The following is a 27569-nucleotide window of genomic DNA, read 5'->3' as shown; positions in this document are numbered from 1 at the left end:
AACTGACCCAAGATGTTGCATGTCCTGCATCAGAAATGATATTTCACACCTGATGAGGAAGGGCATCATACCATAACCTGCTCCATAACCCTTCAATACACATCTTTTGGGGGTCTCTCATTTTAAAACATAAAATGCACTTCCTAGAAAATTCGTAGTGTTGCTAGGGCACAATCTAATTCAATCCTTTCTCCCAGTCTCTCGAGCTGTACAGAATGGAGACATGAAGATAACAGAATCACTGTAAAATATATCCTTTATACTTCATAACTAAAAATCCAACCACATAGATTCTTTAGAACTAGGTTTTTGCTTGTTGCAATATCATTGACAAAAGATTCAAAGTAACTTTTCTTGAACACTTGCCTTTTCTTTGATGTCTCTGCACCATTTTTACTCTATAATCCTTTTGTATCCCTCACTAGCCCACTGTGTCCCATATTTGGGGTACAACAGGTTAAAAGTCACACTGTATCACCTTCTAACTTCACACACCACAACGTGATTCATTCTTTTGTGCAGTGAAGAATAAAAAGTTGTTCCAAACGGGGGCTGGGAAGGTGGCACTAGGAAAGTTCAGCTCATGTGAGTGTTGGAGGCTGTTTCATTTGTTCTAAAAAGTCAAGCAGATTTATGACACTCTACACCACGTACAACAAATACACTGCTTTTCCCAAATATAAGAAAGCAGAAACATGAAAACACAGCAACAGGTAGAGGTATTTTACTAAGGCTTCCTGTCTCCCTCACCATCTGTATTGACAGACTTTTATTTTTAACACTTCAGCACAAAGAGAAATTAGAAAAGAAATCATAACTGTAAATATTGAATATGATTGCCATGTTTTTCAATTCCCTTGCCCATTTGTTACAAGATGCTGCTGTGTATCTTGTTTCTGTCTTGTTAACATTTGATGGAGTACTTCCATGAGCATACGCTTGTTCTTGTTCTCCACGCTTTGTTCTGTCACTGCAACAGATGGCTTTACACTGAAGCATATGAAAATATTAAATTCTTTATAAACCCCTTGGAGTTTGAAATGCCTGCAAGTAACCAGCATCTTGGCAACTACTTCTTTAATACAGATATTAGAGGGTACTATTTAGTATTTCCATATTGGCCTTCTTTTTGCTACAGCCTATTCCAAACCCTCAGTTTTCTCTGAGCTTAATTAATAGTAGCACTACTTCATCTGAGATGATATTACTTCAAAGCAGAATAGTATATTTTCTTAATGTCCATCCGATCATTGCTGACTGGTAAAAGCTGATTAGAAAAAATATGGTTAGCCACAGCAGGTGCTTGTGCTGTATCATGAAGGGGTCTGGAACACACTGGGACCTTGCTCACAACTCCCATTCCCGCTCCAGCTTTAGGAAAGACGTAGTATTTATTTTCCACGGCAGCTGGCAGAGGACTGTCCCCACAGATTTTTTTCTAGTTCTCTCTCACATAGTCTTCTGTTCTATAGCAAACTAGCTAATACCTGTAGAACTTGTTTTTTTTGTGTGTGTGTGTGTTTTTTTTTTTTTGTTTTGTTTTGTTTTGTTTTGGTTTGGTTTGGTTTGGTTTTTTTTTTTTTTTTTTTTTTTTTTTTAAAAAAAAAGCAAGAAAATAGGGTGTCCACTGTCCTTATCCTTCTCACAACAACAAGAGTTCCCCAGCAAGGACCAACTGTGCGCACTGACTAGTTAGGAACATGTACTTTTTATTTCTAGTGCTTCCTCATTCAGAGAGTTTCGGGCAGGGACTGTTGGTTCCCATAAAGAAAGTGCAGAGTACTACACATAAAATAGTGCAACAGAGCCTCTCTAGCCCCAAGGCACTCTTACACTTCTCAAATAGTAAAAGTGTTGTGCTCTAATATGTTCTGTGTAATCTGATTTTTATTCATGAACCTTAATGTTATGTCATTAATAGAAGATGGGAAAATCTGTGCAGTTGTCACAAGAAAAAATCACTTTCTAGAAATAAAGCAAAAGTATTCAAAATAGCTTAGTTTGTTTAGGTTATATATTTGTATTTTACCATACTAAAGGAGTAAGTGAAGGCCTTATATATACAGATAGTAAAAGAGTTTACATAGCAACAGTTCTCTAAATTAATCCAGTTCTACATGTTTTAATTATACCTGTCTTGCCACTTACTGAGCAGATTATTTGTTGCTTCCATAAATAAAGACAAAAATTATTTTTTCTCTCAGAACTACATAAGAATTTCATCAGAAAACACACCAGTAAAAGATTGCAAAAAAATATCTTGAAAAAAATTTCACTTGAAAGTGAAGTTGTAAGCAATGGTAGAGGAGGTCATAGCATCAAAGAATAATACCCTTAACTGGAAGAGGCCCACAAAGATCATTGAGTCTGACTCCTGGCTCCACACAGGGTAACCTAAGAGTTAAATCATTTATCTACGAGTGGTGTCCAAATACTTCTTGAACTCTGGCTTGAACTCCGGTTGTTCTCTGGATACCCAGCACCCTGAGCTGGTGGAAGGGGATGGGGAGCAGGATGTGGCCCTCACTATCCACGAAGAAATGGTTGGTGACCTGGTACGGCACTTGGATGTGCACAAGTTGATGGGGCCAGATGGAATCCACCCAAGGGTACTGAGAGAACTGGCAGAGGAGCTGGCCAAGCCACTATCCATCATTTATCAACAGTCCTGGCTATCGGGGGAGGTCCCAGTTGACTGGCAGCTAGCAAACATGACATCCATCTACAAGAAGGGCCAGAGGACTGACCCGGGAAACTACAGGCCTGTCAGTTTGACCTCAGTACCAGGGAAGCTCATGGAGCAGATCCTCTTGAGAGTCATCATGCGGCACTTGCAGGGCAAGCAGGTGATCAGGCCCAGTCAGCATGGGTTTATGAAAGGCAGATCCTGCTTGACGAACCTGATCTCCTTCTATGACAAAGTGACGTGCTGCGTGGACGAGGGAAAGGCTGTGGATGTGGTCTACCTTGACTTCAGCAAGGCTTTTGACACCGTCTCCCACAGCATTCTCCTCAAGAAACTGGCTGCTCTTGGCTTGGACTGGCGCACGCTTCGTTGGGTTAGAAACTGGCTGGATAGCCGGGCCCAAAGAGTCGTGGTAAATGGAGTCAAGTCCAGTTGGAGGCCAGTCACTAGTGGCGTCCCCCAGGGCTCGGTGCTGGGGCTGGTCCTCTTTAACATCTTCATCAATGATCTGGACAAGGGCATTGAGTACACCCTCAGTAAGTTTGCAGATGACACCAAGTTAGGTGCGTGTGTCGATCTGCTTGAGGGTAGGAAGGCTCTGCAGGAGGATCTGGATAGGCTGCACCGATGGGCTGAGGCCAACTGCATGAAGTTCAACAAGGCCAAGTGCCAGGTCCTGCACCTGGGGCGCAATAACCCCAAGCAGAGCTACAGGCTGGGAGATGAGTGGTTGGAGAGCTGCCAGGCAGAGAAGGACCTGGGAGTGATGGTGGACAATCGGCTGAATATGAGCCAGCAGTGTGCTCAGGTGGCCAAGAAGGCCAACGGCATCCTGGCTTGTATCAGAAACAGTGTGACCAGCAGGGCTAGGGAGGTGATCGTCCCCCTGTACTCGGCTCTGGTGAGGCCGCACCTCGAGTACTGTGTTCAGTTTTGGGCCCCTCGCTACAAGAAGGACATCGAGGTGCTTGAGCGGGTCCAAAGAAGGGCGACGAAGCTGGTGAGGGGCCTGGAGAACAAGTCCTACGAGGAGCGGCTGAGGGAGCTGGGCTTGTTCAGCCTGGAGAAGAGGAGGCTCAGGGGCGACCTTATTGCTCTCTACAGATACCTTAAAGGAGGCTGTAGCGAGGTGGGGGTTGGCCTGTTCTCCCATGTGCCTGGTGACAGGACGAGGGGGAATGGGCTTAAGTTGCGCCAGGGGAGTTTTAGGTTGGATGTTAGGAAGAACTTCTTTACTGAAAGGGTTGTTAGGCACTGGAACAGGCTGCCCAGGGAGGTGGTGGAGTCACCATCCCTGGAGGTCTTTAAAAGACATTTAGATGTAGAGCTTAGGGATATGGTTTAGTGGGGACTGTTAGCGTTAGGTCAGAGGTTGGACTCGATGATCTTGAGGTCTCTTCCAACCTAGAAATTCTGTGATTCTGTGATAAATAAAATGAAATAAAAATAAAAAAGCCATCCACTACCTTTCCTTTGTCCATTCAATGGTAAGCCTGTATTGCACTGTATCGCAAAGAAATATTTGGCCCAAGGGAAGATCCAAGATTTTACCCTAACTTTGTGGAAGGCTAGCATTCTCAGAATCTTATTTCTCAGGAAAATCTTTACAGTATTGATTCATTGTCTTCCCTCACAGAAGCGTAAAAATAGGGAGAGGTCAGGTTCAGAACTTTGGTAAACGTATTTTCTTGAGAAATACATACTAGAGACCTGTCTGCTGAATGGGAAGTAAGTTTGTTCGTGTAGAAGACTACTTCAGTAAAAGGAATACACAGGAATAAGAATAAAGTTTTTTTTGTTTTGATTTGTTTTTTTTTGTTCTTGTTTTTAGTTATAAATTAATTCAGTAGGATGTTTTTACATATAAAAGCATACAACTGCATTTTTGCTTTCTGAACCTTTCCTAAAAGCTTCCAGTGGCATAAATCCCACAATCTTCCTAGCCCATCTAATTAAATATTAAGTACTCTTACTAACAGTAAGTCCTCCTAATGCCTAATGTAAATTTTTCTTTGTGCAATTTAAGCCCATAGCTTCATGCCTTACTCACTACAGACATAGAGAGGAAAACATCAATGCTGTTACCTCCCCAAAAAGGTTAGAATCTGTTTATTTGAAGACAAAACCTGGGCAGTCTGCTCTAAGGAACCTCCTTTGGCAGGGGGGTGGACTCGATGATCTTTTCAGGTCCCTTACAACCCCTTCAATTCTGTGATTCTGTGATTCTGTGAAATGTAGTCTACTGTCTGATGACTGAAATGCTGAAATATCAAATGAAACATTTGTTATTGACTCAAATTTATTTTTGACTTAATTTATTTTTTCTTCTTCATTCAGCAGAATAAGAAGGACATTTCTAAGCATGGAAAAAAATTGACAATTCCTTTTAAAATTCCAAAATGAAGCAACAAAGTTGTAATGCCATCCCCTTCTTTCCTTCTATGTTTCCAGCTTTCTTAAAAATTGATAAAATGTTGAATTGCTAAAATAATAAAAAACATTTTTAATTACCTAACATATCCTCCTTCCCCCAAAAAAAAGATTTCACAGTCCTTATACTTCACAGACAGAAATGCTTGGGGAGTTAAATGTATATATCCTGCGTGCTTTTTTAAAGATAATTCCCTGTAAGAATTTCAGATTCCTTATCCATCTTTGTCTTCTGTTATCTTAATGGACAAAATGCCCTTGGCTCCTCTGTAGTGCTATACACTTGTAGAAAATAAGAACGGCCAGTGTTCATTACCTAAACAGAACTTGATATAAGTTTCTGGTATAGATTTGGATCATTCTCCATAGGCTTTTTTTTTTTTCCTATTGCAAAACTGTAGAAGCATTTTCTATTTTACCACTGTTGTGCTTCACCCTCAGTTTTGAATCACTGAAATAAACCGTTGTTCATCAGGTCCACCCAACTGCTGACATAGGATCATGGAATAATTTTGTCTGGAAGGAAGTTATTCAAGATAACTTCAGGTGTTAATGGATATACCCCCTGCTAAGCACAGAGGTGTTAAAGTGGTCAAGAAGATGATCTTGGAGGTCTTTTCCAACATTAATGATCATCTCACAGGCCTTCTTCCAAAACTTGTCTTCAAATCCTGGCCTTGCATTTCTTCTCTCCCCAGACTCACCCTATAAAGTCACATTAGCAGGCAAAATGTACCTAGTAATAGTTATGCTGAGAAATGACGTAAACTAAGAGCAGGAAGAGCTAATCGACTCTTAAATACATCATATGCTCTCATACATGAATATATTTACACATACTACACACTTCTACAATTTTAGGAGCATAGTAAGTTATGAATAATGTTTCTAGTAGACTTTAGGAAAATAATAAACCTCATAACCTCTGTCTCATGAAGAAGTCCAACGGGTGAATTAGACATCTCAATTAAGCTATGAGAACCACAGTGTCAAATGTCTAAAAATGTCATATGATAATCGTTATATAAAATGGTTGATGTTTCCTATTTGCACTTGCTCATTTAAGATTGCTGCTTTTAGTTATGGCATGACTTGATGAATAGAGATTTTCCTCCTATAGGACATGTAATCTAGGAGGTCGGTCCAACGCAACTGCTGGCCATTAAAAAAACATGTAACATCCATGAATACACAATTTTGTGAATTTTCATTTCATTGGCAATTCATAGATTGTAACATATCTCAAGGCTGAACTCTTTACTGACCCCAGTTTCTATCTCTGGAGACTATCCTCGTGTCACCGGTTTAAGAAGGGGTACAATCAGTGAACTAAAGCTACCACGCAGAGTTGGTGTAATACTGTTTTCACAGAGGAGTCTGCACTCTGGGCAAACAGAATGCTCTGTTAAGCTGCTACGTGACTGTGCTGAATTGATTTACCTGTTCTCGTAATCATAGATGCATGTTGGAGAGATGTAAACATTCTGAAAATATAATTGAAAGTAAAGAAAAGACATCAAAATACCTAATGCTATTCTTAATGTCTTCCTTGAGGAGATACTGCTTCCTGTTGTGACTCAAAGAAAGAACTAGCATGAAGAAAAAGACTCATACCTTCAAATATGAAAGTCAAAATGGAATTAAGTTGATTCCCCTTGGAAGTTGATGGAATTTAGTTGATTCCCCTGGCTTCTCTGTTGATAGGAAGTCCACACAGTCTGCCATGGTTGTATTTTTAACTCTGCTGATACTGGAAAAGCCTATCAATTGGAATGAAATGCCATTTGAAATGAGATCTGGTTCTTAGATGATTCTGCTTCTTGGCAAAGGCAACAGTACCTCAGTTTTTTTGGGTGAGCAATTGGCTAACGGGCAGGGCCCAAAGGGTTGTGGTAAATGGGGCTGCGTCAGGCTGGCGGGCGGTCACCAGTGGGGTCCCTCAAGGCTCCATTTTAGGGCCGGTACTTTTCAATATTTTTATAAACGATCTGGATGTAGGAATAGAAGGTATTTTGAGCAAGTTTGCTGATGACACCAAACTTGGAGGAGTTGTGGACTCGAATGAGGGTGGAAAGGCCTTGCAGAGGGATCTGGATAGGTTGGAGAGCTGGGCGATCACCAACCGCATGAAGTTCAATAAGAGCAAGTGCCGGGTCCTGCACCTGGGACGGGGAAACCCTGGCTGCACGTACAGACTGGGCGATGAGACGCTGGAGAGCAGCCTAGAAGAGAGGGATCTGGGGGTCGTGGTAGACAGCAAGTTGAATATGAGCCGGCAGTGTGCCCTGGCAGCCAGGAGGGCCAACCGTGTCCTGGGGTGCATCAAGCACGGCATCGCTAGTAGGTCAAGGGAGGTGATTGTCCCACTCTACTCTGCGCTAGTGCGGCCTCATCTCGAGTACTGTGTGCAGTTCTGGGCACCACAGTATAAAAAGGACATGAGACTGTTGGAGAGCGTCCAGAGGAAGGCTATGAAGATGGTGAAAGGCCTGGAGGGGAAGACGTACGAGGAACGGCTGAGGGCACTGGGCCTGTTCAGCCTGGAGAAGAGGAGGCTGAGGGGAGACCTCATCACAGTCTACAACTTCCTCGTAAGGGGGTGTCAAGAGGCAGGAGACCTTTTCTCCATTAACACCAGCGACAGGACCCGCGGGAACGGGGTTAAGCTGAGGCAGGGGAAATTTAGGCTTGACATCAGGAGGGGGTTCTTCACAGAGAGGGTGGTTGCACACTGGAACAGGCTCCCCAGGGAAGTGGTCACTGCACCGAGCCTGTCTGAATTTAAGAAGAGATTGGACTGTGCACTTAGTCACATGGTCTGAACTTTTGGGTAGACCTGTGCGATGTCAAGAGTTGGACTTGATGATCCTTAAGGGTCCCTTCCAACTCAGGATATTCTATGATTCTATGATTTCCTGGTAACTGTCAAGACCAGTTCAGGATTATGGCTTCCCGTGGTGCTGGTTTAACTGGCAAGATGGAAAATCATGCCAATGTTGATCATGTAGATTTTAGTAATAAATACTAATTCTAAAAATATTAAAAGTCTTCAAATGAAAACATAAGGTGATGTTTTAAGTCTAGTCTTACAAAGTACTCTAACAGGAAATAAACAGTCTGAGGTTCCTGTGTATCACAACCAAATACCAAACTTTGTCTGCATACACACCTGACCATTGATAAATTCTTCTAAAAAATGAATCTCTTCCTCTCACACTCATTACTTGCCAGTTCTTAATGGATGAGTCATTTATGAAACATGAGAGGCCAGAGCTGAACTGTAGTCAGGATTACAGTATCAAAGGGCACACTGTGTGGGGAGACTGGATTAATTTTTTTAAAAGGTGAATGCGTGATGCTAACACAAAGTTACACAAGTAATATAAAACTGTACAAAAGGAAAGAGATACAGTACTCCATTAGGGCTTCATCTGAGTGTCAGATTCATAAAAAGTTTCCTCCAGTGTGGCAGTAGTTCTTCAAAGATACTGTGTCTCATCCTAAATGACTTTATTCACTAAACTGATGATATTTTTGCTGGAGCATCATGTTCAAGTTCTCAGCAGCAGACAAGCAGCTCTTCAGATAAGCAGCAATGATGTGTCACATGTCCCTCACTTAATGCAGGTGTTTTTGGTGTTGTGTTTTGTTGTTGTTGTTTGTTTTGGTTTTGTTTTTTTAACTTCTAAAGTAGAAAGCCATTGGGTTCAGGTCACTTAGTAGCCAGAAACAAACCTTCATATTAGCTATGATTTACTTATCTGAGTTTCAAACCTCATTCCTGATTTACTCTTACTCATGTAATATTAAAGATCAACTGTAAGAAGGAAAATACCTAAATTAGAAAACCATGAGCACTTGTACAGAAAGCAGCACAGCACAAGTAAACATGCAATTTCCATTTGCAGAGGGTGGGAAGTTGTTCTTAAGCGTTTTACAATGCACTCTAAGATGCAGACTGTGAGTTCATAACCTCTGCTAAAGCTCTGCTCAAGTTCAGGTTGGTCCATTCATTGTTAGTACCAAGACTTACATTTGGTTACTTCCCCCCTCTTTTCTACACAGTTAAATTTACAATAATTAATGGATATAAAAACTGTTGAAAATTATTTAATATTGAGTATCAAAAAAAAAAAAAAAGGATTATCTGGCCTTCAGCATGAACTATTTGGTTGGATTTCTAACCATCTTTAGTAAAATGTTATTTTTAATTCATACTAAGTATTAGTTGAAAAGGAAGTCTTCTATCAATTCCAAAATACTCAGCTGTTCTGAGTATTTTGTCATCTTTACTAAAATACAGGTAACATAAATGAGTAGGTGTTGAATCTCAGAAATATTAAGCTGAAGAAATTTTTACTGTTTGCTTCAACTAAGAATAAAATATTTGAATATAAACTGCAGGTTCAAATGTCAAGCAAGAGGGTTTTCAAGAGTTTCTTGGGCTTGGAGGTGTACTATTTTGTGAACACCTAACAGAAGAAAACAATTTTAAGTTTATATGTATCCCCAAAAATACCAGAAGCATATTACATGAAGGCAGTAAAACTGTTTTTTTGTCATGCTTACTTGCTTAAGTTCATAACCCAATTTTGCAGCATCTGGATGTGGCTGCTGACTCAAGCAGTTTCTGCCTTTTAGTGCTTTAAAAGAAGTTTTGTTTGTCTGCGTGTTTGTGAAAGACAACTAAGAAACCTGTGATACCTAATTTTTTATTGAATATTCCTAACCATAAAAAAAAAATCACTCTCCAGAAGCTTATTGTTGTGCATGAAATCTGTAATTAACTACAGAACCAAAATAGTCTCTGATTGCAACCTGGTGGAAGAAGCCATACAATGCTTTATTTTCAATGACAATTAAGGGAAATCACAGCCTATGCAATTTAACATGGTTAACTGAAACCCAATACAGGACAGACATTATCAAGACAAATATGAAGCAGAAATACTTACTCTCTATTCCAATCCCCCAAAGCAAACACGTTCTCACACTGTCCAAATTGAAGTTCAAGTAAAATAAAAGCACTGAATGCACAATGTCCCTGAAGACGGCAACTTTGCTGCCTACCTTATCATCTCCACTTGATACCTTAAAAAACAACAAGAAAAGAAAAGAAAAGAAAAGAAAAGAAAAGAAAAGAAAAGAAAAGAAAAGAAAAGAAAAGAAAAGAAAAGAAAAGAAAAGAAAAGAAAAGAAAAGAAAAGAAAAGAAAAGAAAAGAAAAGAAAAGAAAAGAAAAGAAAAGAAAAGAAAAGAAAAGAAAAGAAAAGAAAAGAAAAGAAAAGGACCTATCCTTATACATATAAAACACCACTGATGACAAAAGATAGGTTATGAAATTAAACTGTATTCACAGACTTAGAAAGAAATGCTAACAGAAAATTCACTTTTTTTTTTTTTCTTTTTTAAAATAATCTAACCATCAGATATCTCATCCAAATTCATCTCCAGGGTATTTGAATTCTAGAGAAAACATATTTATGATGCACCTTTCTAAATGAAAAGTCTGCACTTTTTTTTTTCTTTTCCATTTGGTGACTATGCATATATGGTACGTCTTGTGTCCAAAAAGACCTGTGAAAATACATCACCTCCCATGTATTCTACTGCATTTGTTACATTCTGCCAACTCAATTTTTGAGAGCAACTCCTTTGTCACATATGCTGAAACAAAGTAAAAGGCAAATAACTGTTCTAAATTGATTTTAGACTGCTTGAAAATATTACTATTTATGGCAGAATAACTAGTTTGGGAAAATTAAACCTTATTCTAACTTTAATAAATTTCACAAGTTACGCTTAATTTCTAGATGTTATATATATTTTAAGACTGGAATATAAACAAAAATTGAAAATTTATCTGAAACAATCAAGGCCCACTGTAGGCTTTCTAAACACAGTATTGCATGAGGTATTTGTTCTAAGAAAAACTCCAAAATCCATATCACTAAAGTAGACTAAAAGCCTGACTTTAGTAGGCATGTGCTCTCTAAACAGCAACTCCTTCCTAGTTACCAACCTAACCTAAAACATTAAGTAAAGTTTGAAAAAGATATTGCCAAGTGGTTCATTACATGTTTTTTCCCAGGTTTACTTTCCAGGCTCTTTTTTTCCACAAGTAGCGGCACAATAACTTAAAAGCAAGAGTTAATCATATTTCTTTCATCTCCTTTCCAATTTGATGCTTCATTTGCCATTTCTGATATTTATCTTAATAAAATTAATTACCATTTAACAGCAATATTTTTCATGACAATGAAAAACCTCCACTTGAGGACGTTCTTATAGACATTTTATTGCGTTTTGAATACCACAGGATTTATCACTGAGTAAACTGATGAACTCTTTCATGGTAAATTTTGTGGTTTATAAGCAAAACAAAAGACTTATGAAAAAAAAAATATATATATACAAAAAAAATAATGGTAAGTGTTCCAAGTTAAAGGAACTTCTGAAGTTACTAGTTTGAAGTTACAAAGACCAAATATAACATATTGCTAGATAGTAAAGTAGCTATATCCATCTATTGTTATGCCATTCCAACTGCAAATATTTACTAATGTAGAAATGCTGACAATCTTGAAGCTGACGCTTTCTGTCACAATGCTTGGAAAGTCACATAATTAATTCTACTTACACTTGCCGAGGCATCAACTGGATGTTGAGAAGTCACAAAGCAAATACAAATTCTTATCCCCATACTGAAGAAAAGGCAATGGAAACTTGAGATATGACATGTTTATAACATTTAATGTAGCAAGGAAATTGGTAATGCTTTAGGAAGAAAACCTCTGAAACAGTCCAACCCCTAACAGACACACAGGATTAACAGAAATCAAACTGATGCCCTCTTAGACACTGCACATGCACTCACAGAACTGCATGTTTAAAGGATCAGAACCAATGCACCATTTATCTTAACCGATTCAAACATGGAAAACATGATACCACATAGCACTGCTGCTCTCCCTAGGCCAGGGAATGCTCTTAACTACAGTTTTGCTCACTCAGAAGTCAGCTCCATTTGTACATTTAAAAATAGATTAACAACATGAGCATCAAAGGATTAAGAAAACAACTACAATTTAGGAACAGAATATCAAGACATTCAAACTTTGCAAAAAATCCACATGTACTTTACATTTAATACTTATGCGAAGCCTAATTACTTCTGCATCAAAATCTAATTCCTTACTGGGACACACCTGACAGAAACCAAATTCCTGATCATCCACCCAAATGAGCTACCTGAGGTGTGATTTAAGGTGATTCCAGCAGCGAGGCGGTTTCTCAGTGCCCAGGCCATAACCCAGCCGCTTGCTGCCCAAACCACACGGAGTGCAGCAACACATGGCAGCAAGACTCAAAATAACAGATAGTCCTGACAGCAGGAACAGAGTCTGTCCTTTCAAGCGAGCAAAACCCACTTTTCCTGCTCCCTTCAGGATTTTTTCGCAGCTTTTTCTTCTAGCAAGGAAATTACTGAAGTCATTGAAGATATTTAAATTACTCTGCAGTCGCATCCGGCTGTCAACTGACATGAAATTTCAAAATCCAGTTTTATAGTCTGCTTCTGCTTTACTAAATATAGATATGCATCGTTACCCAAATTTATGTGAATGTTTAAACTGTATTTATTAAGAAAACATTGGCATTGTTTAATTTCACGTATTTGAACAAGCACAGAAGCACAGCTTTACAACCCTCGGGTAAAGATGCTGTCTGACATTGTGGCATTACGCTGATAACACACAGGTACCTCAAAGATAACAAGCAGCCAGTTTGGTCAGGAGCCCTGTGAACTGCCTACTAAAAGTCAACAATCCATCTTACCACAACAACAACAAAAAACCTTGTTAATGAGCTTCCCGCCGTGTTGATGCCAATATTTACCCCCTCAAATCAAAGTTCTGCAGCTCTCCGAACATGAAGTTCCCAGAAACTTCAGTCAGTCCCAGGGGAAGGACAGCCACCCCCACACACACATCCCCCCCACCCCCCACCCCCCGTTTCTGCAGGCATCGCTGGCGCTCACCTCTCCGCTCACGCACCGCGCCAACGCCAGGGGAGCCCGCACGAGGCGAGCCCCGCGGCCCGGCCCCGCTTCCAGCCCGGCGGAGGCTCAGCCCCGCGGCGGCCATGCCGGGAAGGCGCCGCGGGGCCGCCCCACGCTCTGCTCGCGCTGCCGGCGGCTGGGGCTCGGCTCCCCGTCGCTGCCACGGGCTGCCCCCCCACCCCCTCCCCACGCCGCCGCCACCACCACCTAGGTGTGGCAGTTCTCGAAAGCCTCACCTGAAGGGTGTCCCCCACGCCCGCCACGAGCTGCCAGGGTTTCATCGTGGGCTGCGAGCCGCCTCTCCCTGCCGCGGCCGGAGCAGCCGCCGGGGCACCCCCGCAGCACGGCCGGGAGCCCGGCGGCGGGCGGAGCGGCCGGCGCTGAAGGTCAGGCTGTCCCCGCCGAGCTGCTCGCCCCCAGCCCCCGAGCCCCCGCCCGGCAGCCGCCGCTACCTCAGAGCCCCGGCACGGCTGGAGGCAGAACGACAGCGCTCCCGGCTACTTGCGCCGTGCCTACACGATTCAAAATGTCTGTGGGACGGTATTTACGACTTTCGGTACGCGATTCTCTGCGTGCTGACCCAAGATGAGCCTTTTTCCCCCGCGGTAGCCCTGGCAGGGACCGAGTCACGGTGCTTGCCCTCAGGTGAGGGCGCTGACACACGCTCGGCCGAACCCCACAGCCTGGGGGTAAGGGCAGAAGGGACTGGATTCAACAACCCAGGCATGGGAAGCTTCCCTAAACGTATTAAATATTTGATAAGTATTCAAATACTAACCCTTGTGCTAAAGTTTGAGGGGCTTCACAATCTTGATCGATACTATTTAACCATTTTGATTAAATAATGATGACTTTCTAGAGAAAATCTGAATTTGTTTATAAATAATAATGTTGCAGACTAAAATATTTTTAAGAAAATGACAGGCTGGGACTGAGGCAAAAGCCAAACACCTTCATCAAAAGATGGTAGTAATTAACCCATTAGTGGAGCAGGCAGAAGTAGTCTGTTTATCTCAGACATTTAAAACTGGCCTATTTTGCCAGGCAAGACATTGCTTATATACTAGCAAAACAAAACACCAAATTATTTTGTTTGTTTTCCAGAGTACAGCTATTTATGCAAATGGGATTACAAAGTGTAAACACGCAACCACACATACAAAACTGAAAAACTGTTGGGTTACTGCTCAGAGAACTTCTCTACTTATATAAAATTTATTTTCACACCACACATATCCTTATTTTTCAGTAATATTCAACATAAATCTTTCAACATTTATCACTGTTTTGCAATCAAAAAGCTGAGTAAAAATGATCTTTGATAACATAATTCCTATTAATCACTCCCTTTCTTCAGATACAGATCAAAGAATTTGCACCTGTTTTTGACAAAACAAGAGACAAAGTTTAATTTGGCTTGAAAAAATTGAAAATGTGCAAAACAATTAGATTCAGATTCTGATTTCATAAGTCTTTCCTCATCTTGTAGAAGTCTTATTTTGGATATGCTCACCTTATAACCTTAACAGAAAAGAGAACTATCTATCTAGATGGTTTATGTGACAAATAAGGCATGTCTTTATTTTAACTTTACAATACAGCTGTGTACAATTTTAAGAAAGCAGAACATTGCAAGGGCTGGCCTGAGTACTGGGCTAATAGCCAAAACAAGTCTCAGAGCTCACATTGGCTTACTGTGTGGCCTTGACCAAATTATTAATCTCTTCAGTTTTCCCACTTGTAAAATTAGAATAATAATACTTACAGTGCCTATCTCCTACCTCTTACTTCTCAGGAGGGCTCTGAGGATTAATGACCCTACATTGCTTTGAAAATGAATAAAAACTAACCGCTAGGCCAGAGTTAATACGTTTCAGAGTGTTAAAATACTGAAATAACGGAAATTTCAATGAAACCACCTTGTGTATCTAAACATGGATGCCCTAAAACCTGTGGATTATGAAAACAAGATTTCCTATCACTTGACACCAACAAAATACTATGGGTTGGCTTATAGTTCTATTATTTACATCTGATTTTTATCTCTTCCCATTCTTAGTATTAAGCCCAGAATTACATTAAAAGCAGCACTGAGAGCAATTGCCTCTGCTGCCTTTTAGGGTCACAAAAATGCCCTGTCCAGGGCAAGGTTACTCAGAGCCACAGCAGGCAAGAAGCACCACTGGTAACTGGACTGTTTTTTCCAGCATTTGCAGCACATATGGTCATTTAATGAGAGGACCAACACTTCTGGCAGATGTGACATGTTCTCAGTGCTATTCTTCAGAGACTGCAATTCTTTATTCAAGTAATGAAAAAGAGTTTAAACTAATTAATTATCTCATTAACAATAAATATGGGGGGAGCACTGGCTAACAACGTACTGCTGCAGAACAAGATGCATTCTGTCACAAAGTTGGGATGATGAGCAGATGATTAAGCAAAATAATACTCCAAGATAAAATACACCCAAGTTAAAAAAAAAAAAAAAAAAAAAAAAAAAAAAAAAAGAGAAAGAGAGGCAGTTAATCTGGTAACAAATTATATATATATTTATATATTTATACATCCATTTTCACCACTCTCCCTAAACAGTGGACAGTTTTGTTCTTCTGACTTCTTCCACCCCACACAGGAACAAGAGAGAAAATTCTTTAAATGCTCTACTGGTCAAATGATTCCACTTTTTCTCCTTGAACCATCACTACAGCAGTTCCCACTGCAAAACCTTATCTGAGATGCCATCCCCTTGCTTGATAACATGGATACTTCAGGAGCTTTGTGCGGAGCAACATCATTGGGGCACCAGTGCCTACGGAGCAGCACCAAGACCAAGACCACTGTGAAGTGCTCTGGGGATAGGCAAAACTCACATTAGAAACTGCATCAGAGGCTCTCTCACAGGCTTTCACCACGGCTCAGACACGAGACACTGTTATGACTTTCTTACTTGCATGCAAGAAAGAATGAGGAAGGTCTCTCTCTAAGCTTTGGTGCTTCTGCTATACTTGTGGGGACAAACATTAATTAACTACTGTATTACTGTGATAGTAGCAAGCATTGAAATTTCTGTAATCCTGCATTTGTATCTTTTGCACTTGAGATTTTCAACAGTTTATTGAATACTACAATACTACATTATGTCTCATGTTACATCAAAAATTCTAAATGAAAACTAGGTGTTTGCTATCTAAACCTTTGCATTCTTTTCTCTTTTTTTTTCTTTTCTGAAATTTCTACTTTACAAAGAAAATTAATTCACAGAGAAATAAACAAAAGTAAATAATTGCCCTACTAAACATAAGTGTCTTCTAGTGAATGGTGTGGCTTGTTTGATTTTTTTAAAAACTGATCCAAACATATTTGTGTCACACTAGAAGGCTTCTAGGTGAAAATCTTCAGTGTGCTTTGTGTATTCTCCATTTCTTGAATTAAGTTCCTGTGGTATGGGAACTATTAAAAAGCAATGTAACCATTGAAGGAGAATGAAGACTGGTAAAATTCAGAAGTAGTATCTTGAGTATAAGGCAATCCTGCACCTGTACAGTTTCAAAGATATTTTTTATATTGGATAGTGAAATGTGGCTTAATCTGTTCTGCATTTATGCATCAAACACATGGGGGCTCTCCCTGCCTGACAGATTACTGCAGAAATGATTTCTTTCTACATCCCATCTAATGATCCAGTTGTATTACAAAAGGTGAGCCTAATGAAGCATATTCAGATGGAAATCATGCATGATGGAAATCATCACGCAATTTATGATAAACATGTTGTAGTTTTATTTTTAAACGTTTACAGTGTGCGAGTGTGAGGGAGATGACCAACAAGAAACAACATCAATCATATGTCACAACCCTAACAATGCAAGCACAGGTCAAGGAAAACTAAATCTGAGGATTCATGCTAGACTGTTGCTAAACATAATCTTTTGGGGACCATATATCAATGGTAAGGATTTTTAAAACTGAAATATCAAAAAAATGCAACTGTAAAACACAAGGCTTTGCTCTACTATGCAGAATTTAAAATGTTCTGCAGAGGTCTCATCCTGCAAGCATTCATACTATTGATAACTTCACATTCAGATTAACTGTAAGAGAACACAAAAATAAATGTTTATAGTACTATACCTACAAAACAGACATTAAAAAGAATCAGCAAGATAAAGTACTATGTGTTTTCATGAATTAACTCTGTATATTCAAAATTAAAGCACTTTTTCTGTGGCCCCATGCTCACAAGTTATATCTATAAATAATTTGTAAATGTGATTATATCCATCTGAAATGCTTCAGTTCGTGTTATTAGTAGTTGTTTTTAAATTGTTTTTCAGGGAACTATATTGACATTGATGTTGCTAATGTGACTTGAATGTTCTAGTATTGTTTTGGCTATCTATACAATTATGTTAGTTCACAAAGTTACCTGTGAGCATCCATTGGTATACACTTTGAAGTTTATATACTTTCACTTTGATTGTAATTGCAAAATTTTGCAAAATATTATGTGAAAAATTTTGCTATCCTTACGCACACACAAAAAAGACTATGTTCAGAAACAAGTGTAAGAAATCAAGTACCACCAGTAAAAACAGTAAGTGAAATATTACTTGTATGCAATTATGATACAACTAACAGATAATAGCAATGATACAACAGATATGTACTTCAAACCTCACTGAAAAAAAAGTTTGTTGCATAAACACTATTCCAGTTATCATAAAAATAACAATTTATCCTTGCATTATTCATCCCTGTATAATATTAGAGGATTATATCCTCTCCAAACCCACAGAATGCATACTCCACAGGATAATGATTACTGCACAGCAACTGATGCTTACCAGGATATATTCAAAAAATAATTACTTATCCAAAGTCCTAAAATGAAGTAAAGTTCTTGCAGATGCATCAGATCCAGGATAATATTTTATTTTTTTTTCAAGCCTAAAGAAAGCACAAAAATCTAGATCGCAAAAGCAGTCATTTTAAGGCTATAACTATTTTTTAATTTTTGTTTCTTCAGATTGTCACAATGTTTAATGTAACACATATGATAAGGTATCTACAAATATAAAGAAACCGTTTCAGAAAAGTCTTGAGGAAAAATAATGCCTTATGTGCTTATACATATTCACAACTTTGTTGAAATACTTAACTATTCATAAAAAAAATTACATTACAAAGGCAAATAATATTTCATCATGAACCAGGATTACTAGTAAAAGGCTAACTTCCAATACTTCAAGATACATTCCCTTCAAAAGGAATCTAGATCCGCTCTTAAATGTTGTTCACCAGCAAATTACAATTCTTTGTTTAGTGACATTTAGAAAACACAACATTTTTCTGCACTGGGAATTCAATATGTCTTCTAGTTCTATTTTTTGCTGTTTTTTTTTTGTTTGGTTGTTTGGTTGTTTTTTTTTACTTCACAAAGTGTTAAATGATACTGCAAATCATTTCCTCAGTAAAACCGCAATGAGGTTGATTTCTTTAAAGGGCCACAGGCCTAGGAAATACAGATGGAATTGTGCTCATCAAGAGTGCTACAGGAAGTGCAAACACACAAAGGAAAATATCTAAAAACCCTGGAAGTGCAATTGCTTGCCACTGTAGATAATTCGGTGCAAGAAACACTCTCTTAATGACAAACTACACCTCGCCCCACAGAAGAGGATCTCTGAATGTCACTCACCCCATCAAAAATTGACATTCTCCAGACCCACATCTGGGAGTCACCACGGGGCAGTCAAGGCCTCTGCCTGTTGTACCTGGAAGAACACGTAGGCAGAGGGACCTGAATTCAGACCTTTAACTCTGCATTGACTTTCAGACAAAACTATGGTGAGCATGGGCCTACATGAGACAGGTATGAGGCTGTGTTGCCTGTACTTACTTACAGGCCATTACCTGAGGGAGTGAGGAGGGGGAAAAAAATTTAAAAGAAAAAAAAAAGAAAAAAAAAAAGTTACTTAAGTTACTTAGAGTTTTCTAGGAAACTTCTGGCAAAAGAGAGAGGAGAAAAAAAAAAAAAAAAAGCAAAAACCTTTTTTCCTGTGCAAATCTGTGGGGCATATGGTGATACAATTCTGTTAAGAAAGTGTGTAAATGCATATCTCATTCTTAGCTAATGGCAAAATAAAGTGTTGTACTTACTTTTACTCAACCTATTTACATTTACAGTTGCTCTCCAGATTGCAGAACATTCCAGTGATATTTTTGTCACAAACATTATATGCATGCATATACCCACTTCTTGCTAAAATACATATGAAGAGTTGAATACCCTTACAAATACCAGCTGTAAAGGAATGTGAGGATTGCTCCTCGCCAGACTTTAAACAAACTGCTCTCATTTAACGAAACACCATCACACCAATGCCACAACCTGATGGGTGCAGTCAGGTATGAGGGTGGCACCTCCAGCCCATTAACATGGGTCTGCTCTGCTTTCCAGCCCTGCTGGCACTTGGACTGTCACAGCTTGAGGATGCAAGCAACCACTTGCTTCTGCTCATCTGTGCCACAACACAGTTGACTAATTAATTTTTTAAAGTATTCGAGATGTGACACTTCATATACAGGATTGAATACAGATTAGCATTACAATCATCACAAAGCTTTTGTAGGCTCAAATTTGTCTTCTTCCAGCAAAGTTTCCTTTAATGTGCAAATGAATGATGCTACGTATCTTGAAATAAACAGGCTCATTATGGTTATGACTTGTCATATATGCAGGCATTCAGAATTATATTCACAGCATACAGTAAGCTGGCAGATAAAGACAGGCTAAACAAAAGATATGCAACTCCCAGTCTGCTATCATATTTAGATGTCTTCATATCAGAGCCATGAAAACATTTCTCTCCCCGTATTTGTACATTGACAATACTTTCAACGGCTTTCCTAGACCAGTTCTAAAGACGGAATGCCTTTGCAAGACCAAGTGAAAAGAGAGGAAAGGGAACATGAAATCACCTCACAAATTCAAAACCCATAAGGGCTGCGAGGCAGACTAGAGGAGGCTGCCCATGCAACAAAAAGGTCACAGGGAGACAGGCAAGTTAGCTCTGTTTTAATATATAAAACCTTGAACAGAATACTTCAGTAAACAGAAACATACTAATTAACTGTTTTTTTTATGGCTTTTTAGGAATTATTTTTTACTTTGCATTCTTTGCTATTTTTGAGAGCAAATAAATCGATGTGTCTGGAGTCAATTTATATGTCACAGGCCACAGCTCATGCAAAGCAAAAGGACCAGTACATGCCACGGCAAAAAGGGTTGCTCACAGCAGCTGTTTGTAAAGAAGCAGATTTCTAATAGGAGACGCAGTGCCAGGACAGTTAGCTTACAAGGCTTCGCCTGCACTGAGATGCAAAAAACACCTCAGTCCAGGAGATGGTACTTTAGAGGGATTTAAGGGGACCAATGTAAATTTTATCAGATTTAAGGGAACGAACATAAAATTTGTCATCCATTAGGGAACGCATATAGGATATCTGAAATTAACACCTTGATATGTTTCAAAGAATAATTAGGGTAAAACATGTTAAAAATAATTTTCATACATTTTTCTGACAAACTGTTGTGGACTTCTGTTGTTAATTTTAGTGGTTTCAGTTGGATTTGTTACAGCTGGAAACATAAGGGGAAGTATGCAGTAATCAGGATGTGACACTCATTAATACTTGCACAAAATACCCACTGGATTTGCATAAAGTCTGCAGATTCATCGGTGAATCTTTAATGTGAGAATTTCCCTTGGTTTTACTCCAGATTCAGTTCCATTTGTCCTCCCTCTCTCCTCCAGTGATAATTGCTGTAAACAGTTCATAACAAAGCATAATTAAATGTACTGAATAACTAAAATATACACATAATTACTCAAAAGCTTATATAACGACATATATTCTTTTGCAAATTGCAAATGTTTTCAGAGAAATTATCTTGTAAGGGAGATAATTCTGAGTATGATGACACTCCAAGTCATCTAATAAATCTGGAGATTTCCAGACAAGTTTTTTATGACCTGTATATAAGTAACATCCATGGCACAGCTCACACACAGTGTGACCTTCACAGGTAAAATGCCATGAAAAACTTCTAGAAATGGCTACGCCCCAAAGATGGTGACATATTTCTGGTTCTGACAAACACAAAACTCTAAAATAAATCATGGCCCCCATTAAGGGAGATATTTCTTGCTATTGTTGATATCATAAAATTTGACAAGAAATTTTAAAAAGTGTGGGCTATTTAAGTCTTATCTTAGGGGAAGTGCTAGTTCTCAAGAGTCAGGTATTTACTACTTATATGTATCTAGTGAATATCTATACTAAATATATCTATATCTAGATATTAAAAGTAGATATTTATAATTTTAGTAAATATTTATTTCTTATTTTTAGCTGAACTGTATAGCTTTAGTACTGTATAGCTTGATGACTACATTGACTGCATCATGCAGCTCTGCATTTAGACCAAGGCAACATAATGCCATTACAGTAGACAATAAGTTATATAAAGGAAAGTTCAATTGAAAAAATGTTTTTCTCTTTTGTATTGTAAAAAAAGGCTTCCCAATTTTTTTAATTCCCATTGAAGCTCAAGATTTCTGAAAGAAAACACTATCTGAATAAGTAAGAGAGCCAGAATGCTTTGCTGCATTTTTACTTCTAAAAGGGCCTCACTGCACTCACAGCAAGATTCCGCTAATTCAAATGGCACAATAACACCTCTTCTGAACACCATTTTTAAACAAAAGTGTAATATTTTGTTTGTAAATATGTTCAAATATTTCACTTTTCATTCATTTCTCTCAATAGCATGAACCTCAGATAAAAATATATGGATTTCCTTGTCACTGGGAAGAAAAAAACAAAGCATACCCCAACAGTCCTTTTTTCTGCCTTGCAGGCTGCCAAGTGGCTTAAAAATGAAATTAAAATGGGAAAACAAGGAAACAAGAAAAGGAGGACAGTCTGTACTCCAGTGCTCACTCTCTCCCCGTCCCTGGTAGGCGCCATAGTATGAAGAAAATACATTTTTTTGACTGTATCTTTTTTTTTTTTTTTTTTGGCACTCATTCTCTGTTTCTTGGCAATTGTCTGCAGTATAGAAGAAAGTGGCTCCAGCCAAGACTTGGAAACCAGGTGCCAGAAATTTGGTCCTGAGCAGTTTGTATCTATGAATTTCTTAAAAACGCAGACAACAGACCAAGTATATTAAGGGTGGCAGAGCCTCCTGGATACCAAGTTGGCATGTAAGGAATGAGACCAGGCAGACAGGTGTTGGCAGGAAGCTTGGGCAAGGTACTCAGCCAGCTGCTGGGATCCTCTCAGCACTAGCAGAGCAGGCAGAGGTCCATCTGCAGGAGAGAAACTTAACGCTGTTTTCTCAGGTGTAACTCTGCACACCAAGGCTACGAACCCTTCCCCTCACTCTCAGTAGCAGAAAATGAAGGAACTCATTACTTGTAGAGTGAGAGCTCTTTAACCTGGCAGTGGAATACAAATGCCTGTCCATACACAAGCAAGGAGGTGTAAGGAGCTTTTATACATTATTTGCAAAGATCACAAAAATGCAGCCTGTGTCCAATAGAGCTCCATTTCCCTTTGCCTAGTATAATACCTACTGGTTACTACAGCAAAGCTTTTAGTAATACTAAGAATGAGACCATACACTCTGAACCACCCACAACACCATCCAGCAGGGTTTCCGAAAGCCAGAGGCTGACTGTCAGCCCTATCTAGTTCATGGAGCTAAAGGTGGAACTACAGGAAAGGTGCTCTTCCAAACGAGGACACAGTTACATTTCCCTCAGGACACCAGGATCATGTCCCTCCACTCCAGACACTAGCTCCTACTGCAAAAGTTCATCCAGTGAGATCAGACTTCTTTAAACCAAGTGAAAAGTCAGTACCACTATTTCATTTTAGTGTCACCATTTTCCCCTCCTTATCACAACTCTTGCTCCTACAAATGTCACCAACTTCTCTGTTCTTCTGAAGTTCACATAACTGGTGACCTTTCCTCCCTTCAGTTCTCTTCAAGAAAATGCTCGATCATAATATTTAAAAGATAAAAGTGATAGAAGTGTTTTTGTAGCATTTTAGATCAAATACTAATTTTACATGGGAAACAAAATGGCACTCATTTTGAGCAGAGAAGGGAACTGGTGAAAAATCAAGACAAAAGTCAGGGAAAAATACTCCACATTGACTTCAATTGAATAACATTAATTTGTAGATATAAACTTTGAATGAAAGTCATAGTAGTAGAACTGCAAGCCAACTTTATAACAATGTTGCAATAAAATATTGCTCAAAGGTTAATTATGTCGTATCTTTCTCTAGTGGAAGGTTAGAAAGACTAACAAAGCTTTAGAAGAACATCCTTTATGAAAGACAGATACACACACACATTTTAAATACGCAGTATTTATAAATATAAAATCACAGAAAGATTCCCAATCTTAAGTATTTGCTGAGTCTTTTTAAAGAATTACTCTGTACCATTATTCCATCAATTTTGTATCACTTTCTGAAGTAGCCCTGGGAAGCTGGTGTCTGATTGTAGGATATTCTGCTCTTTTCCCCTCAGCTACCCCAACAGGCCAGATCTCCAGCATGCATTCAGGGATCTGCATGCAGCTTTCTGTAAACAAAAGGATAAAGGACTGCTTGTTTAGAACGGGATTGAAGATCCTGGGTTCTGACAATTCCACGTCATATAATGAGTACAAAGACAGCAACACATTTATTTATTATTTATTAACCAAACATTAAGATGTGGTCCACACAGTCCATGTCCATTATTTGGTATGTCTCACTGATTTAGAACCTGCAGCAGCATAAACCAGACATTTCTATTGAAATTAAAATAATAATTATCATCATCATCATCATCGTTTACTGCAATACTTTTCTCTGCCTTTCCATAAAAGAACTAAATTATATTTTTACCCGAGTCAGTATCAATTAGTCAAAGAGACAGAAAAGATGGCAAAGACGGCATAGGTCTTGGGTAGATGAGATACATTTGGAGGTAACTTGATTTGGTTAGTGAAAATTGTGGCAGGCAGGGGTATCTCCTAATAAGAGCTCACTTTCAGGTGTGAACTTCTTAATGGACAAGCAATGAGACTCCAGACAGCCTTCACTGCACGAGCCAGCCTAACCAAGCAAACACAAACTGTAAAAGATCCAACACTAAGAAAGAGGAATGCGGTGAGGACTGGTGTGGAGCAAACCAAGCAACAAAGTAAACAAGTTTCCTCTAAGTCTGCTGCTGGGCTTGAGTTAATGTTGCAGAAGGAACAAATTGCGGAGAGAAAGCTGGAAAGGAAAAGGAACAGCCACCATTCTGTGTGCCACACCACGAGGTTCGTGTTACTTCTCCCTCTCCTGAACATCTGCTGCATTGAATAAACATTACACGTATATTTCTATACACACACTTATTTAATATTCTTAGTAAGGAAGCAAGTAAAACATATCTAGATCATGATTATTTGGAAAATATAAAAGTGACAGATTTATTTGAACTACAATGCCAAAAACAATTGTCAATAACATTTTCTACAGAATATGTTTTGATCTGTTGTTTGGGAACAAGTTGGAAGACTGACTACCAATGCTTTGACAATAAGGTGGCATCATCTTTTAATAAGATAGGAAGAGTCTGTATTCGTTCTTGTGAGTCACCATACTTTTTTTTTTTTTTTTTTTTTTTTTTTTTTTGGTACTATGCTAAGAACTGTGGATTCGGATGATTACACTAATTAAATTTGTAGTCAGAGTAGACTGGTTTTTGGAACACTACACCATTTAAAGATTCATCTATTTTTATTAACATACACAGCTAGAGAGAGAGTTGACCATCACATCAACCTTGCTCTGGTAGTTTTATTACTGCAGTTCTAACACTCACAGTCAGTGACTTCAGCTATTCTTTGTGATGCAAATGTCTTCACCATACAAGTGTGAGGAATAATTGCCTGAGGTGACTTAGAAATTAAACTTATATTCACATTTTTAAGAAAAGGTACAGCACTGAAGAAGCCTCCAGGGTGGAGTGTAGCTGCATTCCATAGAAGTTCCGTAGGCCTCCAGCCTGAGATATTGGCCACACCAGGGGAACTTGGTGTGCTGACCCTAACAGGAGCTGTACAGAGGGTAGAGCAGAGTGGAGACACCATGGTCAGGCTCTGTGGTAAGATGGGAACTCAAAGGTATGTCAGAACCAATAAGCTGCATATTTGCTGCCCTGAGCCAATGACCTGCTATGTTTTTGACAAAATGCCGTCCTTTTGGAGAACTTTGCTCATTATAATATCATTATAATACCAAAACACACCTCTATCCCAAAGGCTAACCGAGGTACAACCACCCCTCACTGAGCATGCGCTCTGAATTTCTCTCAACCTAGACCTTTAAACAAAAGCGAGAAAATTTAGCATCGATCATAACAAACATATGTATGACCAGAGTCACTCAAGCTCCACCTGACTGATAAAAAAAAAAAAAAAAGATATAAGTTAGCTTAAGGGAGAGAGGATGTTAGGGAAGATACCATCACGAAGGAAGAGATATTATCTTGAAATATACCTTCTCTGACTTCTGGAATCAATCGGAGGGCTGAGCTTCTCTTCCCCCTCACAGGGGTGCCTCTGCGTAAGATTCAATCACTTGGTTACACCACGTGCCTCCCCGGGAAACTTAGAAATCTCTATGGAGTCACTTCATATCTTTTAGCATTTGTAGCCAGGCTGTATTACTCATACTTTCGGTATTTGCCTGTACTTTGCAGACAATGAATTTATCATCAGGAATCCAAAGAACCTATCTACCTGTTGCTTTAACAAATTGCACCACTCATTAAATCAAGCTGAGGTAGTTCTCATAGAACATGACCAAACTCTTCATGTGTGGATGTGGTAGTTCATGGAACGTGACTAGACTGAGGGTGTATTACGTTATTTGTGGATCCGTAACCATGATAGTTCTGCACCCTAAAAGCAACCGGACTTATAACAGCTAATCGGGCATCACTCCCGATTACTTTACCCTTCAACACAAGGAAGTGTCACACTGACTATGCAGATTTCTAAACATATCCACTTCAAGATTTTTCAGATGGCCATTCCATGTACGTCCTTAGAAAACCTATCAATATTTTAGAGAAAACAATCTTCTAGATCTGTGTGTGTTTACATTTGTTATAACTACACATCAACCCAAGCAAATAAACTGTAAGAACTCTTTTTTTCTAACCTGCAAAGCTATGTAGCATTTACTGAAGTCACATAAATAATGCTGTTATTGTGAGAGCACAAAATGACATGGATAAAATTACAACTCATTGTTACCTTGAAATTTGGCATAAAAGCTGAAACTAAATTAAATCTTACCTAATGCCAAAAGCCAAATGCCAAAAGCAAAGGAAAGAAAAACATCACTAATTTCAAAATTAGATTCCCTTTCCTATTTCTTATTTTATTTTATTTTATTTTATTCATATTTGCAGAATAGGAAAACAGAAAAAAAGTATCTGAACAGTCTTAACTGAATCACCTGCAACACGGAGTAACAGGCATGCATACGATGAGAAAGTTGTTTCCATCAAACATTAAAGCTTTCTAAATCTACTTCAAAACTAAAATCTGAGAGCTGTAAGAGTGCAGCAATAATTAATTGTCCCACTGAATTCATATACCAGTCAAGAACAATACAATTAGACATAAGGGAATAATCTGTACCATATCCAAGGGGATATTGTATTATTTGCATGGGCACAACCCAATAACAACTAACTAGTACCCATTCACCTGTGAGCAAAAGCAGAAAGAAGTGTGGATGACTGCATTACTGCAGCACCAACACAGAGCAGAATTTAAGAATTCCATGAAAGCATTCATTGAAACAGGAGGAAAAGTTATCACAGCCTTTCAATTGAGAACTTCACAACAAAAGGTGAGGTACCAACTACAGTGAAGAATGAAGCCATGTTTTGCAAAATGGAATAGGAAACAGTTTTCTTGAAGTCTGCTGCTTCAGTTAGCTGGTCATTAGAAAAATCCCTGCACCCACCATTCTGGGCATCTTTATACAGAGTTCTTTTGGACTCACAACATCAAAGCCAATCTACCAGGCAGCAATACCAAAACACTGGTGAAGAAGTTGTTTCAGGAAAGCCATTTCCCTTTGCACCAATTCCAGCATATAAATCTTGAAATAATAAAATGCCTACTCAATGCCTCCAGATTGACTCAAATAAGCAAAAATGATGTGCCTTCAATACAGAATGACTGTCTGTCGTGGTTCCGCTCAAGTGGGCAGCCGAGCTCTACCACAGCCGCTCTCTCACTCCCTCTCCTCAAAGAGG

The 27569-nt window shown here is 39.0% G+C and overlaps 1 protein-coding gene across 5 annotated transcripts in view; it reads right to left on the bottom strand.

The window, feature by feature from the left end:
• Positions 1-27569, bottom strand: part of RBFOX1 (RNA binding fox-1 homolog 1) — an 895957-nt gene that overhangs the window by 689062 nt on the left and 179326 nt on the right. Inside the window, exon 1 of one of the 5 annotated variants that reach the window (XM_038186801.2) lies at positions 13411-13721. The exons of 3 other annotated variants lie outside the window; for them this stretch is intronic. In XM_038186801.2, coding sequence (XP_038042729.1) covers positions 13411-13455 — 45 coding nt within the window. In that variant the 5' untranslated portion in view covers positions 13456-13721. Of the gene's footprint in view, positions 1-13410; positions 13722-27569 lie in introns of those variants that run through there. One more of the 5 variants, XM_038186802.2, reaches the window with a different exon arrangement.

Source organism: Anas platyrhynchos, chromosome 15 (genome assembly GCF_047663525.1).
Source record: "Anas platyrhynchos isolate ZD024472 breed Pekin duck chromosome 15, IASCAAS_PekinDuck_T2T, whole genome shotgun sequence".
Taxonomy (NCBI): Eukaryota; Metazoa; Chordata; class Aves; order Anseriformes; family Anatidae; genus Anas; species Anas platyrhynchos.
Note: the sequence above shows the minus strand (reverse complement) of the source record. Positions and strands in the feature narration are given on the sequence as shown.